The sequence below is a fragment of the Sceloporus occidentalis genome, unplaced genomic scaffold, assembly GCF_023333645.1.
Source record: "Sceloporus occidentalis isolate IW3139 unplaced genomic scaffold, rSceOcc1.0.p SCAF_1, whole genome shotgun sequence".
Classification (NCBI taxonomy): Eukaryota; Metazoa; Chordata; class Lepidosauria; order Squamata; family Phrynosomatidae; genus Sceloporus; species Sceloporus occidentalis.
This window is the reverse complement of record NW_028316981.1, coordinates 69,753,235-69,772,247: the sequence shown is the minus strand read 5'-3', so window position 1 is coordinate 69,772,247 and position 19,013 is coordinate 69,753,235. Positions and strand designations below refer to the sequence as shown.

The window sequence follows — 19,013 nt, the reverse complement described above, 5'->3', positions numbered from 1 at the left end:
GTGCAGATGCAATCTATGTCTGTAAGACAAGAGATAAAGAATGGCATCTCAAGACGAATGGCATGAAGTGAGACTCTCTGAAGAACAGGGACTAGTACTAGGAAAAGCCTTCCTTTTCCTAGTCCCTGTTGCCTATAGACGAATCCCTACAGATTCTTCTTTTTTAAAAAAGGGAAGTGGCAAAGGCACTTCATGATAGCTCGCTGACATTACAATAAAACAAGGGATGAAACACTGGAGCTGCAGTGATGTGGAAGGATAGGATACCAGAATCTGATGATGTTATCCCAAATAATAAATTTCATGTCTTTTTAGACGCCTGGTTGCTGCAAAGGCTTCTTTGGTCTCTCTTGCACTCCATGTCCTGGTGGATTTACCAATCCTTGCTATGGCAGAGGAAATGTAAGTAAAGTAGCAAAAAAACCTGTTGGGCACTTAGGGGAGAAATGTGAAAGCATTCATTTTAAACGGAGAGCACATACCTTACTAATGACACCACCTAAATGTTTTTGCAAAGGGATGTATATTTGAGCCATACCTTTAGTGATTTTTTAAAAAATATTTTTTTATTAATTTTATAAAAAAAGAGTAAAACAAAATAAAATTAAAAAGACACATATTTTACATTGTCATACATTGTCATTATTATACCATTTCTCTAAGGTCTTCACTTACTAAAAAAAGTATGATCTTTATACTATCTGTAATATAATACTTCCTTATTCTATCTCTTCAGTAGTTAATCTCTCTTAATTAATTTTGTCAGCTTCCTAACCCTCTTTATATATCTTTCTCATGATGGTATACTTTGAGCATAAATCGTCCAGTACCTTTCATTAATAGAAATTCTCTTGTTAAATTCCTCCTTATGATGGATACAAAGTTCTCTCTCTTTTATACTCTTTTACAGATATGTTATTATTCCTTATATCCTTCAAATACAATAGTTGAAAACTTCCCCTTCTTATTATCCATATAGCATATAAATGGTTCCCAAGTTCTGTATAATTCATTCTTTGATTTCCCTTTTAGTCGCAACGTAAGGTTATCCATTTCTATATATTCATACATTTTACAAAACCACTGATCTATTGTTGGAAGCTCTGGATCTTTCCAATATCATGAGCCATACCTTTAATGAATGTTGATTAAGCAGCAATGTTACTGAATTGCCACAAGAAATTAAAGTTAGAGATATGGTGTCCCGTATATAAAATAGTAAAATCAAGGTTTGCTTTTTGGAACTTAAATAATTTTGGAATATTTTCAAACTGTGGATAGTTGAATCCATGGATAAAGAATCCATGGATATGGAGGGCTGACTGTATATACAGTCAAACTCAGCCAGATCCTCAAGGTCTAGTAAATTCCTCACTTGCCTTGGAGACAATTTCATGGTCCAAAAGGTGGAAGAGGCAACAAGGGGATCAGCTATTTTAGATCTGATCCTAACCAACAAGGATGACTTGGTTAATGAAGTGCAAGTGATGGGATCCTTAGGTGGAAGCGACCATGTTCTCCTGGAGTTTGTTATACAATGGAAAGGAGAAGCCAGGCACAGTCAGACACGCATCCTAGACTTTAGGAGAGCGGATTTCAGTAAACTTAGAGAAATACTGGGGGTGATCCCATGGTCAGGAATACTAAAAGAGAAGGGAGTTCAAGATGGATGGGAGTTTCTCAAAAGGGAGATACTGAAGGCACAAATTAAAACAGTTCCAGTTAGAAAGAAAAATGGGAGGTGTTGCGAGAACCCAGGATGGATGACAAAGGAACTTTCAGCTCAGCTAAATTTTAAACAGAACATGTATAAGAAATGGAAAAATGGGAAATCACCAAAGAGGAATTCAAACAAATAGCTAGCAAGTGTAGAGATAAGGTCAGAAAAGCCAAAGCACAGAATGAACTCAGGCTTGCTAGAGAGGTTAAGAACAACGAAAAGGGCTTTTTTGGATATGTCCGCAGCAAAAGGAAGAAGAAGGAAACGGTAGGGCCACTGCGTGGAGAAGATGGCAAAATGCTAACAGAAGAAAGAGAAAAGGCAGAATTACTCAACACTTTTTTTGCCTCAGTCTTCTCAGAAAAGGAAAAGGGAACTCAACCTGAGGATAATGGAGCAGAGGACAGAATAGGGGAATTTCAGCACAAAATAAGTAAAGAGATAGTACAGGAATACCTGTTTAACCTAAATGAATTTAAGTCTCCAGGACTAGATGAGCTACATCCAAGGGTATTAAAAGAACTGGCAAATGTAATATCGGAGCCATTGGCAATAATCTTTGAGAACTCCTGGAGAACAGGAGAAGTCCCAGCAGACTGGAGGAGGGCAAACGTTGTCCCCATCTTCAAAAAGGGGAAGAAAGAGGATCCCAACAATTATCGTCCAGTTAGTCTGACATCAATCCCAGGAAAGATTCTGGAGCAGATCATTAAACAGAGAGTCTGTGAACATCTAGAAGGCAATGCCATAATCACAAAAAGTCAACATGGGTTTCAGAGAAACAAGTCATGCCAGACAAATCTAATCTCTTTCTTTGATAAAATTACCAGCTTGGTAGATGAAGGGAATGCTGTGGATATAGTATATCTTGATTTCAGTAAGGCTTTTGACATGGTTCCCCATGACATTCTCACAAACAAGCTTGTAAAACGTGGGCTGGACAAGGCAACTGTTAAGTGGATTTGTAATTGGTTGACCAGCCGAACCCAAAGGGTGCTCAACAATGGCACCTTTTCATCCTGGAGAGAAGCGACCAGTGGGGTCCCACAGGGCTCTGTCCTTGGCCCAGTACTGTTCAACATCTTTATCAATGACTTGGAGGAAAAAATTGGGGGAATACTTATCAAATTTGCAGATGACACCAAATTAGGAGGAATAGCTAATACTCCAGAGGACAGGATCAAAATTCAAAATGACCTGAATAGACTAGAAAGCTGGGCCAGAGCTAACAGAATGAACTACAACAGGGAGAAATGTAAGGTACTGCACTTAGGGTGAAAAAATGAAATGCACAGATATAGGATGGGGGACACCTGGCTTAAGGAGACAACACGTGAAAGGGATCTAGGAGTCCAAGTAGACCACAAGCTGAACATGAGTCAACAGTGCGATGCGGCAGCTAACAAGGCCAATGCGATTTTAGGCTGCATCAATAGAGGTATCGAATCTAGATCCAGGGAAGTAATAGTGCCACTATATTCTGCTCTGGTCAGGCCCCACCTGGAATATTGTGTCCAGTTCTGGGCGCCACAATTCAAAAAGGACATTGAGAAACTGGAGCGTGTCCAAAGGAGGGCGACTAAAATGGTGAAAGGTCTGGAAACCTTGCCCTATGAGGAACGACTCAGGGAGCTGGGGATGTTTAGCCTGGAGAAGAGAAGGTTAAGAGGTGATATGATAGCCCTATTTAAATACTTGAAGGGATGTCATATTAAGGAGGGAGCAAGCTTGTTTTCTGCTGCTCCAGAGACTAGGACCTGGAGCAATGGATGCAAGCTGCAGGAAAAGAGATTCCACCTCAACATTAGGAGGAATTTCCTGACAGTAAGGGCTGTTCGACAGTGGAACACACTTCCTCGGAGGGTAGTGGAGTCTCCCTCCTTGGAGGTCTTCAAACGGAGGCTGGATGGCCATCTGTCGGTGATGCTTTGATCTGGATTTCCTGCATGGCAGGGGGTTGGACTGGATGGCCCTTGCGGTCTCTTCCAACTCTATGATTCTATGATATCCACAGGCTTGCCAACTACGGATTTAACCATCTGTGGACAGCAAGCTCCATTGCTTTCAATGGGGGTGCACGTCACACCTGGCAGTGAAATCAATGGGACTCGAGGTTTCACGTTTTCCTTCATGCAGTGGAGGGGGGATCTGGAACACATCCCCCACAGATATCAAGGGTGGACTGTATAGGCCAGTACTCTAATACACAAATTTTCCCCAAAATGACTAGACCAGTGGTTTCCAAACTTTGATCATCCAGATGTTTTGGGCTTCAACTCTGAGAATTCCTAATTGTTGGTCAAGATGGCTGGGGCTTCTGAGACTTGAAGCCCAAAGCATTTGGAGGACCAAAGTTTGAGAATCACTGGACTAGACCATTATCAAAATTATCTCTTAGTGTACTGTCCAGAATGATATTTTTCTTTTTAATTGACCTAATGGTGTGCAATATGACTAATGGGCTTTGCAGTCATTCCTTTGGAAGTGAACACTGAAATGAGTTCAGCATGTAGCTAGGGAGTTGGAGATGCCACCATGGACAGGAAAAATGAAGTTACAGCTGTAGATCAGGTGTGGGGATAAGTTGCCTTCCTTGTAATGTTGGACTACATCACTTATCATCCCTGACAATTAGCCATGCTACTGTGGCTGCTGGGAGGTGGACTTCAACCACACAAGAAAGACTGTAGGCTGCCTATTCTTTATTGCTCTTCTGTTGAAACATTTTGAACTTTGTCTTGAGGCATAATACAGTATTCCATTTTCTTGTGCTAAATGCTCTTTTTTCTTTTTCAGTGTTCTGATGGGATTCGAGGGAATGGCCAGTGTCTCTGCTCTGAGAATTTTAAAGGGGTTGCCTGCCACATCTGTACAAACCCAAACAAGCATGGAGAGAACTGTGATGAAGGTGTGTAACTGAATCTACAGGCCTAGTGGCTATAGGAAGGAACTCCCAGGCAAGATAAATTAGTGTTGGGTAGAGTTAAGACAATAATTGGGACTTTAAGGGGGGAAAAGGATAAGTGCCCAAATGACAGGCATTACAAATAATATTGGTAGGAATCATTAGAACTGCTGTTGTTGTGTGCCTTCAAGTTGATTTTGATTTATGGCAACCCTAGGGTAACCATATCACAGAGTTTTCTCAGAAAGGTTTTGTTCAGAGGAGATTTGCCATTGCCTTCCTCTGAGCCTGAGAGTGTGTGGTTTGCCCAAGATCACCTAGTGGATTTCCGTGGCCAAGCAGGGATTTTGAACCCTGGTCTTCAGAGTGGTAGTCCAACACTAAAACCACTATACCATACTGGCTCTTATCAGAGTTATTAGAGACAGAATATTTACCTGCATATTGTAGGATAGTTCCAAAGTAAGTGCTGTGATACATAAGTAACAGGGATGCAAAAATATGTCCCATAATTTAGAAGCCAGCCAGATTCTTTTAGGAATATGGACATATCACCATGAGAAGAGCCATAACAGATCAATGAACTCAGCAAGGAAAGAAGAGGGGAGGGGTCAGAATCTTACTTTTCCTAGTAGACTCTGGCAAAACAAACTACTTTATGTGTTCATTGTCATTAATAACTTTTGCCATCTTAAATTGACACTCACGTTGCTTTCCACACTTGTCTGGAATGGATAGCTAAAAAATGGTCCTGTTTGGAATGGAAGTTTGCATGAACGACAAGGCTTGGTTGTAATATGTTTCTGTATGTTCATTGACCCTGGTTCCCTGGTGCCTTTAGTGTAGATCAGTCTTGAGAGTACTGTACCAAGCATGTGGAACCAACGTGATGTGACATAATTCTTTTAGCTGATTAGGTATTTATGCAAACAGTTCTAGTGAGTTTCCATAAATTCCAGAACTTACTCTGGGGTTTGGTTTCCTTCTAATGAAGTACCAGGAGACATGTTGGTATTTTGTAATATTTGCATTTATTTACAAATATACTGGATGAGCCTAGCTTCACAGAGTTAACATCTCAGTAGATGACTCACTGTTCCCTTGCTCCCCTGTCAAATTTCCATATAGCTCTGTGTCTCAGCCTGTGCTTTCCTTGTTCTTTTCCAATCTACCTCCAATCTGTAACATCTTTGTTGTCTTTTTACATTATCATCTTTCACCACAGATGGGAATGGGAGAGATAAGAGTGCTTCCAGAGCAATCAGTGGCCAACTCCTTGTCAAGGGACAGGGATGGAAAGCTGTCAGGTTACCCACCCAAATTTGCCCAGCTCATCTTGGCCTCTTTAAGGACTACCTTTAAAGTGCTTGAATATTTTTCTGTCAGGTTTGCTTGATTGGGTGGGGGCGTGTATAATCCTGAGAAGTCATCTTGACCAACACCTATCTCGTTATGTGGTGGAATAAATGAAAGCAATTTTTTTTCATATTACTTTAGCTTAATATTTCTTCTCTAACTGCTTGGCAGATTGTGGCTGTGTCCATGGGATTTGTGACAACAGACCAGGAAGCAAGGGAGTGTGCCAGACTGGGACATGTAAGGCTGGATACACAGGGGAGTTCTGTGACAAGAGTAATCTGAACTGTGGTACGTTTGGTGCCTCCTTGTCCTGTCATGTGAATGCAGTTTGCAGCCTGAATGACACTGCAAGGTGAGTTGCCCTTTCACTATTGTAGGTCTTTCTGTGGCATGGCTTGCTACCCAACAGTTTGGTGCTTGGGATAGAACAGCAAACAACACACACAAACCTCTTACAACTCAGCCAAATCAAGCCATGTGAGACTGAAAATTTCACAAGCAGCTCACCTCCCAGCAATAAAACAGATTAAATAACTATCAGTTTGCTGCCCTTTCTGAACACTACACACCTGCTGTGTCAGGCAGCTATGTAACTTTGCCCATTGGTAGGGCCTATCCTGTGTTGTGGCCATAGCTGATCAGATCTTGATCTCTTTCCGTGGAAAGAAGATTCTGGAATTTTTATGATGTGAAAATGTAATAAACAGTTATTCCTTTCTTCTGTCCTTGGAAAATCAGTTTTGGAACAGACTGAAAAGGAGAGGAATATAACAGAGGAACATGTGTATGTAAACTGGTTGATGCTGCAAAACTAGACACACGTACACAGCATTTCTAGATGCACACTTATCTTTTTTTGATGCAAATCCCCGTGAACCCTAAATAATAATTTCTTAAACCCAATGACAAAGTATTAGTGGAGGTGGTGGTGGGGTGGAAGGATATTGCTTTGCAGATTTGTTTCCTGTTTGTGGATTAACAGGTCTCTCTGTTTATCTCCAAGGTGCATTTGTGTTGATGGATATGAAGGGGATGGGTTTTCTTGCAAGCCCATTGATGCCTGCAGCAAGCCAGAACGGGGAGGCTGTTCAGAAAATGTATGTGGCTAAAACATGTTTTCACTGTCTATTGACTGGTAGTCAAACAAGATACTACATTTAGCATGCTTTTAGAAGTCATGCTCCTTAAATGGTGAAAGGTGTCTGTCTGTCATGGTGCATGATTTTCCTCAACTATGTATCTTGCATTCAGCTTACTGTGGTTTGTGGTGGTTCTTGGAATTCTGACAACACTTAATTTGCAAGTCTTACTGCTGAAACATGTACCTCCAAGGAAACCTCTTCCTTAGATGAAAATGGATTAATTGGAAGGAATAGTAGTCTAATTTGACCCTGATTGTTTCTAACCTGATTCTTCTCAGGGGTTTATTGGGGGCAGGGGGATGAACCACTAGTGGCTGCAGCCGACAAAAAAGATTATCTGGGCTTTTATCTAGATTGAATCTTACTGCTCAGCTTGAGGAAAAAAATACTTTTTTGGGTGACAGCTTCCAGAATCCCACATCCTGCACAGCTATTGGTCATTCTGGCTGGGGGATTCTTGGTGTTATATTCCAAAGGGTGTTGACTTCAGTGTCAATCTATTTATGAAGCAGAATTAAAAAGTTATTTCTGCATAGAGATACTATTTGCACAGTATATGATGCTTCTGGTACGGAAAATGCTATATAGTTGCACTTGTTATGTGCAAAATTTGCACATTGTTGCTGTGCACAGTAAACTACATTTTTCTGTACAGAAAATATTATTGATTGATTTATATAGTTTTATAAGGAAAAATAACAGAATTAATAACAACACTACTACTCTGGTTCTGTTGAGTAAAAAATGGTGTTCCAGTACAAAACGTTATACTGGTTGAGTCTCTCTTATCCAGAATTCTGATATCCCAAATACTCCACACACACCAAAAAAAATTGCACATAGATGGCTGAGATAGTGACACCTTTGCTTTCTGATGGTTCAGTGTATACAAACTTTATTTCATGCACAAAATTATTTTTAAAATATTGTGTATAAAATTACTTTTAGGCTATATGTATAAGGTATAAACGTAAATGAATTTCTTTTTTAGATTTGGGTCCCATCTCCAAAGAAATCTCATTATGTATATGGAAATATTCAAAAATCTGGAAAACTCCTAAATCCAAAACACTTCTAGTCCCAAGCATTTTGGATAAGGGAGGAGATTATCACACAGAGGTTATCCTGTCTTTGTCCCATTCTGTCCATCCTTCCCTCCGGATCATGAGAAGAACTTTCAGACGATGTCGCACAGATCCCGTCATTAACCTGTCCAAAAAGCTCGATTGATCGCAATCACACAAAAGACTTTCAGATGACGTTGTACAGATCCCGCCATTAACCCTTCATTAACCTGTCATTAAAGCGACATTGGCTGGCATTTTGCATTAATGGAAGTTTGCATTATTGCAATGCCACTTTAATGATGGGATAATGGTGGGATCAGCTGTACGATTTGAAAGCCTTTAGCATTATCGCAGTCATGGATGGATTAATGATAGGATAAGGACAGGGCAGTGATCCCTTCCCTCTCCTGTCTCTGTGTGTTAATCTCCAGAGACTCAATCTGTATTCTACCTTACAATGAAAAGGAATTATCTTTCCTGTTTTCTGTTTATAAAGATATTGCCCTTCCTACTTAATTTATTCATTTTCTGTTTCTTGCCAGGCCATTTGTACCAGTACAGGTCCTGGCACAGCAACGTGCCAGTGTAACAGGGGTTGGAGTGGGGATGGAAAGGCCTGTGTTGCCATAGATTACTGCGTACTGGAGACCAGGGGAGGCTGCCACATTAATGCTGACTGTAACTATATTGGCCCCGGACAGGTAATATTATTAATTTCTCGTATCTTGTTGAAAAATGTCTATGGAAACTTTGGCACTTTGCACAATGAGAAGGCTTTGCCATAAACCTCCTTCACACAGTGCTTCTACAATGGGGCATCACATGTTTAGAGTATCTGCAGGATTCTACCTCTGTCCTCACCTCTGACCTCCGTAACCTGCCTTTTCATGCAGGGGTTCTGCTACTATTACATGCAGTTTTCAGTCTCTGCATGGAATTAAGGATCAGAATTAAAATTTCACAATGTAATAATTCTGTCTATTTAGTAGTGCCTAGAAATAGGGAGTATGAGGGCCAGAGTGGTGTAATGGTTTCAGTGTTGCAATAAGACACTGGGAGACCCAGGTTCAAATCCTGGCTTGTCCATGGAAACCCACTGGGTGACCATTGGCAAGTCACACTCTCTCAGCCTCAGAGGATGGCAATGACAAACCTGGCAAGAAAACCCTATGATAGGCTTGCCTTAGGGTCACCATTAGTTGGAAATGACTTGAAGGCACACAACAACAACAAGAGATAGGCAGATAAGCTTGAGATGTTACTGGTATCTACTGGTGTGGAAGAGAGAAAGTGGAACTGAGGAAGAAGGAAATGAAGTTATCCTTAGGATATTTGTTCAAGTCAAGAGGACACGGATCAGACAGAATTAGAAAGGGGAATGCTTTTCATCACTATTGCCCTCTTCATGCAGGCATGGTGGCACTGCACTTTCAAGTTGCATTTGACAAACAGAGTCTGCCTGCCCTCATTAAATTCAGTATTGCAAGATCCAAATGTTCCAGTACTCAAAGCATTTGTTTTTGCTTTCAAATTTCAAGGAGACATTGGAAAAAACTATTTTAGGGCATTAAATGAACAAACATTAGAATGGCATTTAGGTAAAGAAGTTTTCAATCAACTAATAACCATAGTTTCTGCTGTTTCTACTTTCAGAGCAGTTGTATATGCAAGAGAGGTTATGCGGGGGATGGCTACACCTGTGACCCCTTTGATCCTTGCGCAAAGAACAATGGTGGCTGCCATGAATTGGTAAGAAAATTGAGGTGTCATGCTGCCTTGTGAAAACAAGTTGTTACCTACTGGAGATGGACCACCATTCTGTACAACCCGTGTGCACTTCAGAAAGCTGGATGTCGAAAGTAGAGTTTTTGAGAACAAAAGTAGTCACTTATACTTACTGTATCCACATAGATTCCTTTTTCCTGGTGCTTCTTCTGATCAACTATTTTTGTAAGTTTCAGAAACAGTACCACTACTACTACTCCTTCTCCAATTATGTTTATGGTTAATAATATTAGACCAGACATGAAAGTGGGATGACTTCACAGCACAGGTATATCTTTCAGCTTTCTGAAAAAATTATTAGCTGCCTTCAGTCTAATGTAAATGAGTGAAGACAGGTTGTGGCAGTACTCCATCTTTAGCAGATTGGGTCCAGTGACTCATGCCAATTTATGGATGGAAAAAACATTTGCTGTTATTTGTTACCTGGACAAAAAAATGGTTTCTTCATTCTTGGGAAATTCAAGGAAGAATAACAGTGGAGAGGATTTTGTGCAGCTTTCACCCAGTATTCACAGATGCTGAAGTGTTTCAGGAAATTATTCTGCACAGAAATATGTGTGGGCTTTGGGTTTTTTTTTGGTGTTTTTTTTTTTGTTTTGGTTTTTTGCATGAAAATTACAGTTGTTTTTTTTTTTAGCAAAAGCATTGTATTATTTTTTGTATTATAATTACTGAGTTTTGTGTGGAAAATGGCTATTTTGCAGCAGCAACAACAAAACCATGCAGCTGGAAACACTGGTTTTGCACGAAATACAGATTTCTCATTTTTAAAAAAAGTTTCCAAATGGCCACATGTTTTCTTTGGGGGTTTTTGTGGATACCTGGAAACATTTGTTCAGAAAACATGCATTACACACACACACACACACCAACAGTTTCGTGCTAAAATTCAGACATATATTTTTGCATAGATTAATCTCTCAAAGTACTTTGGGATGTGTATGTATTAGACAAGAACAGGTTAGTGTGTGTGTGTGTGTGTGTGTGTGTGTGTGTGTGTGTGTGTGTTTTCCCATAGCAAGGAGAAGACTACAGAAATTATTCTTTCTCTCATTCAAGGATGAAATAGTAAAATATTTACATCTCTGCACCAGGGATTTTATTTAAGCCATATACAAAGTGATCACTTTTGGGGGAGTAGGCTGGTTGTAAGTGTCATTGACCCAATGAATGAGAGACCTCCAAGTCACCTTATCAACAGTTGTGCTCATATCTTGGAGAGAGTTGGGGCTGTGGCTTTCTTGATTGGGTCTATCCATCTAGAATGTAGTCTTGTTCTTTTTCTATTGCCTTCTACCTTATCTTTTCTAGTGAATGTTGGACTACAACTCTGGAAACCAGGGTTCAATTCCTGCTGGACCATAAAATCCACTAGGTGACCTTGAGCAAGTCATAGTCTCTCAACCTCATGGGAAGGCAATGGCAAACCTCCTCTGAAGAAATCTTGCCAAGAAAACCCCATGATAGGTTTGCCTTAGGTTTGTCATAAATCAGAAACAACTTGAAGGCACACTACACACATATACACACACAGACACACACATCTTCTCGTGATATGTCCAAAATATGACAGTTTCAATTTAGTAATCTTGGCTTCTAGAGACAGTTCAGATTTTATTTACTTGAGGGTCTATTTATTTGTCTTTTTAGCAGTCCATGGTATCTGTAGCATTCTTCTCCAGCACCACTTTTCAAATCAGTTGATTTTCTTCCTACCAGCTTATCTCACTGTTCAATTTTCACAACAATGCAGTAGCATGGACTATCTTCACTATATATTCAATTTTTAGACATCAAGATATTGTCTAGCCAGAGCTGCTGGTGAATCGCCAGGAACAAACTCTTCTAGAACATGGCCACATAGCCTGAAAAATCCACAAAAAATATTGTCTAGTTCCTTCAAAGCTTCCCTTCTCTAAAGATGCCAGCCACAGCTGCTGGTGAAATGTCAGGAATAAGCTCTTCTAGAACATTGCCACATAGCCTGAAAAACCCACAAAAAACTATGGATGCCAGCCATGAAATCCTTTGACTTTGTTTTTAGTGCAGCTTCACTTTCTAAAACATGTTGATTTTCAAATTGTTCTTCCTTGAAAGAATCTGTTATCCTTTCATCCCTTTTATATGGCTCTTTAGTGTACTGTTTCTATTGGTGTTTTACCTGTACATGTAACATGTTCCTCTACTGGTTATAGCACATTTCCACTCTTCGCTTACATTTCCCTTTGATTTCTCAGTTCTTGTGGAAGACATTATTTGTTCCTCTTTTTTTTGTTGCCATCATCAATTTCTCTGCATTGCTTATTATAGTCGTTCTCTTTGTCCCTGCACACAAGTCGCAGAACAATTCCATTCAGGGTTTTCACCCTATTTCTGTCTCTTTTTACTTTTGCTTCTAATCTGCCCTTAACTGTTTGAAGAGTTTCATCTGTCATCCATTGAGGTTTCTCTTTCTTTTTGACTGTAGGTAGGTTCTTTTTACATTCCTGCTGACAACGTTCCTGGCTTCAGACCAGAGTTCTTCTGGTTTCCAATCAATTAGGCTTAATATGCAAAAACTATTTCTATATTAGCATTAAACTCTATAAGGATGTTCTTCAGAGTGAATTTAGCACAATAGTTGGTTTAATGTTCTTAGATTTACTTTAATTTTTGATAGCAACACTTCATGGTCTTTGCCACAATCCACCCTGGTCTTGATTTTGCACAGAGAACAAAGCTTCTCCATCTTCTGCTTCCAATTTTGTAGTTTATTTGATTTCTGAACTGGCCATCAGTTCATTTATACAGTCACCAACTGTTGTTTGAAGAATATGTTTGTGATGAACAAACTGTTAGCCTTGCAAAATCAGTCATTTAGTCTTCTGCTTATTTGTAGATCCTAAGCCAAATACTCATACAATCTTTGATTCTGCTCTGTTGCCTACTTTTGCATTCCAGATGCCTATCATTAACAAAGGTGGGTTACAGACCGCCGCTTTGCGGTGATCTGCCACCACCGCCGCTTGCTCCGTGAGGGAGCCGTAGCAGCCACACCACGCGGCTCCCGCGCGGAGCAAAAAAGGAGCTCCAAAATGGAGCTCCTTCTTGCGGCGCCTCTATGACGTCGCGAGGTGCCGCTGGCGCATTCGCGACGTCATAGGCGCCGTGACATGTCTGGATGCTATGCGTCCGATACGTAAACATGGCGGCCCCCATGTGGAAGGGGCGCCGCCATGTTGTACGTATGGAATACGTACTAGGGTTAGGGGGGTGCGGAAGCACCGCCCCTTCCTAACCCTAATACGTATTCCATACGTATTTTTTGGCGGTCTGTAACCCGCCAAAGTCTTGTTTGGGTGTGTAATCAATTTCCTCCTGGATTCCAGCATGGGATCTTTCATTTTCTTCTTTTTCTACCTCTGTAGTTTGAGCATAAATGTGGATTATGGTTGTACAGATGAATTTTCCCTGAAGTCTTATTGATATTACAGTGCGCCCTTTTTTTACGCGGGGATCTGTTCCGGACTCCTCCACGTAAAGTGAATTCCATCTATGCTCATGCCCCATTTAAACGCCATGGGTACACGCCCCATTGTTCCCTATGGAATGTGCCACCCCTTCTCTGCGTGCAGCTTTCAGCGTATGCTGAAAGCCGCGTATGATCCAGGTGCACTGTATTCAATCTGTCTTTGCATTATATCGTTTGATTGCTTTTTCTATTTCTCTTTAATATAACTCCATCTCTTCTTAGATTTTCATTTTCTGAGTGAAACACCGTGTAATTATTGGAATGAAAAGTTCCAATTCTATCCACTTTAGCTCACTAACCCTGAGAATTGCAATGTTTACACATTCCATTTCTTGTTTTACTATGTTCGGCTGCCCCTGATACGTGCTTTTCATTTTCCATGTTCCTTTAATATGTGTTATACAGCTTCGGACTTTTCTTTAAACCTCTGAGCACATCATCAGCTTAATGTGCTTTCAGCTTGAGTTCAGTTGTGTCTTCAGACACACACTACTCATAGGCATCCCTTGCTCTATCCCAGTAATTGGTTGACCACCTTCCAACCTGGGAGTCTCATCTTGCAGCACTATTTCTTGCTTCATTTTGGATTGTGCCATCATAGAGTTTTCATGGTAAAGTATATTCAGAATTGGTTTATTTGTGCCTCCTTCTCCAGAGTACTAACATGTTCAAATTTGCATTGACAGAATATTGGTAATTATGGCACAACTATTTTGATAATCCCTTCTCATGCTCTCAGTTTGCTCTTTCTCTTCAAAAGCTTCCAGATACTGTTTTTTGAACTGCAGCTTCCAGAATTCCCTCAACCTGCATGGCCACTGGAACATTTCCAAGATCAGCATATCTCACTTTTGGTTTTTTGTTTTGTTTTTTAAAGATGCATAGTGATTTCTGCTATGCCTGTGGAGGCTGACAGAGACAGATACGTCACGTATCTTTTGTCCTCAGACTTACGGTTTGGTGGCAGGAAACAAGTTTAGACAATTTAGCTTGTGTACAGAGCCCTAAATACCCTAAAAGTACCAGATTCCATCTAAACATGGAAGTTAAACAGGGTCAGCTCTGGTTAGTATTTGGATGGAAGACAGTCAAGGAATCCCAGGTGCTGTAGACAACATTACAGAGGAAGGGACAGGCAAAACCACCTCTGCCTTAAAAAATACAACAAAATCATTGATTAGCATCCAACAGTTATTAGCATCAAAGTCCAGTATTTAGATCATTCCTTAGCTACAAGCATCCCATGTGGACAACTCGGAGCTGTGCTCTGCTAAGCTTGTGTGCTGCTGCTGTTCTTATTTTTATTTGATTTGATTCCCAACAGGCTGTGTGTCAGACTCTCAGTACTGGAGGGAAGGTTTGCCAGTGCTCTGAAGGATACATGGGAAATGGAATTCTCTGTTATGGTGATATAATGAAGGTAAAAAGTCTTATTTCTATGGTATTCCAAAAGGACAAAGTAAACTGATTTCATGGAGAGGAAGGACTATAGCACAGTTTTAGAGAGCACATGCTTTGCACATGGAGGCTTTAATCCCTAGGAAAGGTACCTGCCAGAAACCCTGAAGAGCTGCTGCCACTCACTGAGACAGCAATTGAGCTAGGTTCCTGTGTTGCACAGCAGTAGTAGAACTTCCATTCCTAAACAGTGTTCCGCTCCAGTTTTCTTGTAATTTCTGTCACTAAAAGAGCAGGAGAAAGCAGCAATTTCACAAGGAACATTTTGGTAAGGGGAAAAAAAGAGGCTACCGATAGCTTCCCCATTAAAAGGAAGAAATGCAGACACTTTCTCCACACCTTTCTCATCCCAACCTGGAAAACCTCAGCAACTGTGATTCTGTGTGAGCCCTGATGATTTGCCATAAGAGGCTTCTCAAAGAATCATAGGGCCTTGCTGTCATACTGTCCCAAACTCAGTGGCTGATTGCTACACAGCTGATAGCCAGCAGCTAATGAGCAAGCACAGTTAGAGAGTAGCTTACAGTCCAGCACCTCCTCTACTATATATTTTAATGTACTGTACACTTCCCAATTATTGTATGCTTCTTTTTATGGATTATTTGTTGTCCCCATAGATGACACAGTAACCAAAATACTTTAGTGCGTAGTCTAAAGGGGAAACCAACCAATCATAAATGAAAATCTCATGAAAACTTGCCTAGCTTGAAGAGTGATTATAGTAAAGAGAAGATGTTATTGTAGAGATAGAAGTGTGGTATTATAATGGAGAAGGAAGAGGGCAACTAAGGAAAGAGAAAAGAAAAGGAAATGAAATTTCCTCAGAAGGAAAGAGAAAAGGAGAAATAGAAAAAGGAAATAGTAAGAGCACTCCTTTTATCCTACCTGCCCAGTCCACTGCAAAATGCAACTATGTGTATTGCAATTTTGTGATATTTATCTTAGGATGCATCTACACTGTAGAAATAATACAGTTTGAGACCACTTTAAGTGTTGTAGCTCCAACCTATGGAATCATGGAATTTGTAGTTTTACAAAGTCTTTTAGCCTTCCCTGTCAAAGAGTGCTGCTGCCTCACAAAACTACAAATCCCAGGATTCTGTAGGATAGAGCAATGGCAGTTGTGTCAAACTGCATCATTTCTAAGGTGTAGATGCACTCTAAGTCATATTACCAGAGTAGAAACATTTTACATTAGCAAGTTTAAATGATTTTTTTAAACAATGGGCTTGGCTTAAAGAAAAAAATCATGGAAATTTGGGAAATTCTATGGTAATTCGATATCCTTTGGAATTCACTTGCTCCAGTTGGTAATGACAACCATTAGCATAAATGGCTTTCCTTTTAAAAAGGATTCAACATCACTTTCTTGGACAGGTCTGTCAACAGCAGAGCTTGGGGAGATTATACTTTTTTTCATAACTGCAAATGTTCCACATATTTTCTATATATTTTTGTTTAAAAACTTGAAGTCTTTGGACCAGTTTATAAATCTGTTGTTATATTCTTTCCAGGAGTTAGCAAGGAACTATCACTTTTCTACATTCTTGGAGTGGATTCAGGTGAGAGGTGTTGCATTCAGAGTCACTGATCTTGCTTTTTCCTTCTCTTTTGTTTTGATGTAAGCAAAATTAGGACACAAACTAAAATTAGGAAATGTGAGGGACGTAAGGAGAGTCAGTGTTATGTAGTGATTTGAGTGTTGGACTATGAATCTGGAGAACAGGGCTTGATTCCCAGCTTGGTTATTAAACCCACTGGATGGCCTTGGGCAAGTCACACATTCTCAGCCTCAAAGGAAGGCAACGGTAAACCTTGCTGGTAAACAGTAAACCTTGCCGGTACATCTTACCAAGAAAACACCACGATAGGTTTGCCTTAAAGTTGCCATAAGTCGGAAATGACTTGAAGGCACACAATAACAACAAGGGACTTAAGGGACTTAAATACCCTAAAGCAATCATACTAAATTTTTTTACTCTTAGGACCCCCCCCCCCCATTACATTTACATACAGATATTGCCCCCCACTTGACATGGTATATCAATAAAAATATTTTGTTTACGTAGTGTGCATATTTTCATTCTCACATTCATGTATATTGATACATTTTATAAGGAAATAATGTTGTTCAAATTAGAACAATAAATTATATATTTAACTCAATGTATATGTAAATTTTACACATAAAAACATTGGGAAGAGGAAGAGGTGGGGAGATCAGAGCCTCTAAGTCTCATTCCCCCCCCTGAGGGGCCCACCCCACCGTTTGAGAACCACTGCCCTAAAGGCACCAAATCCTGTCTGATCTTGGAAGCTAAGCAGGGTCAGCCCTGGTTAGTACTTGGATGGGAGACTGTCAACTAATACCAGGTGCTGTAGACTATATTTCAGAGGAAGAAACTGGCAAAATGATCTCACAGTATTCTTTGCCTTAAAATACCCTATGAAACCCACGGGATCACCATAAGTTGACAGGCAACTTGTACACAGCTCATACAAGGAACTTAAGCCTACTGTAGTATGAACAGGTCTCTCTGCACAGAGGTGTCTTCTCCAATATCGTTTGCAGTATAACAACATCTGCTGCGTGAGATGCTTACACCACACAATGCCTAATGGTAGGGTCAGCCATGTTCATAGACTGTTGAGGATTTCCCTCTGCACAGTCTTGTGGATAGGCATTGCCTTGAACTACAGTGCTGGCTCTCCTGTGGTCTATAGTGTTTCAGAACTGAAATCTGTCTCCCATGAATACTGTTTTACCCTCATGTGTTGATGTTTGAAGTGATTATGTTTTCAGTTTGACATGACTGGTACTTCAGTTTTATGGCCTCCATACTGAAATTTGCATCATCACCTTAAAGATGGTTTATAGTCCATTTTGCTACTAAAATATGTAGCTGGGATGGGCCTCCAGGAGATATCAACCTCTGCAAGACAGAATCATCATGGTGATAAATGCAGTGATAATCCATCATTTACTTTTTCATATAAGTTGTGAAAGATGTTTAACAAACAATAATGCATATTTCTGTTGCCTTTTTTTGACAAAAGAAATCCCTCTTCAGCATCCCAGAAGGAGGCAATGTCACTGTTCTAGTGCCACTGAAAGAAGCCATCCAAAATCTGAGCAAGGCTGAAAAAGATTTCTGGTTAAAACCCGACATGCTACCATCTCTAGTCAGGTATCATTAGCTCACTGCTTACTTCTCAGAAATCTTGTGTATGTGTGTGAATATTCTCTTCACATAATATGCTTAGAAAATATCATAGTCATGGATTTGCTGTGAATGCTCCAGGTGTTTCAGAATGGAACAGAGCAGTTTTCAATATATTCCTCTGGTTACAAAGAACCACAATTTCACAAGAGCAAGATTCTGCTGCTCTTGAAGGTGTATTTTTAAAGGTTAATGCAGTTTATCCTATAGCCTTAAAGGGAACCAAGACATTTGTAGAAATGTATTGATTAAGAAAACAATCCTAGTCTTTTGAAGGCCTGAGAAGACACAGGCATTCAAAACATATACCCTGAACTCTGCTTCTTGAGAAGTGTCCTATGGAAGACCAACAATTCAATCTTCATTCACCCCTACAAACATTTCACCTTTCCTTCCTTCCTTCCTTCCTTTCTTTCTTTCTTTCTTTCTTTCTTTCTTTCTTTCTTTTCTCTTTCTTTTTTTTTCCTTTGTCTTTTTCTTTTCTTTTCTTTTTCTTTTTCTTTTCTTTTGAAAAGATTTTTCTGGCTGACCCAGTCTGCAGTGTCTCTTGTATTCCATGATTCATGTTTGAACACTGTGTTTGGTGGTCCCTATTTAGACTTGTCTGCAGCTGCACGGTATGTGGTAAAGTCCTGAGGCCGTGAGAAGGTCTCTACTGTCCTCACATAGGACATAGATTAACATATAAATCACTTCCTCCCAGTCAAGGGTCACACAGTATGCATACTGGCCATTCATTTTGCCCTGTCTGTTCGAGGCCAACGAGGAAGGAAGGCAAGAAGAAACGTAAGGAAAAGAAGAGCTTATAGAAGGAGATGGAGCAGCTCTGGCACACTTACCAGGGT

The 19,013-nt window shown here is 40.2% G+C and overlaps 1 protein-coding gene across 1 annotated transcript in view; it reads left to right on the top strand.

The window, feature by feature from the left end:
* STAB1 (stabilin 1) overlaps positions 1 to 19,013 on the top strand; it is a 146,290-nt gene that overhangs the window by 62,369 nt on the left and 64,908 nt on the right. Inside the window, exons 21-29 of the mRNA XM_089524356.1 lie at positions 316 to 402; positions 4,517 to 4,628; positions 6,153 to 6,336; positions 6,988 to 7,081; positions 8,736 to 8,894; positions 9,847 to 9,942; positions 14,814 to 14,909; positions 16,462 to 16,509; positions 18,005 to 18,135. Of these exons, the coding sequence (XP_089380482.1) occupies positions 316 to 402; positions 4,517 to 4,628; positions 6,153 to 6,336; positions 6,988 to 7,081; positions 8,736 to 8,894; positions 9,847 to 9,942; positions 14,814 to 14,909; positions 16,462 to 16,509; positions 18,005 to 18,135 (1,007 nt within the window). The remainder of the gene's footprint in view (positions 1 to 315; positions 403 to 4,516; positions 4,629 to 6,152; positions 6,337 to 6,987; positions 7,082 to 8,735; positions 8,895 to 9,846; positions 9,943 to 14,813; positions 14,910 to 16,461; positions 16,510 to 18,004; positions 18,136 to 19,013) is intronic.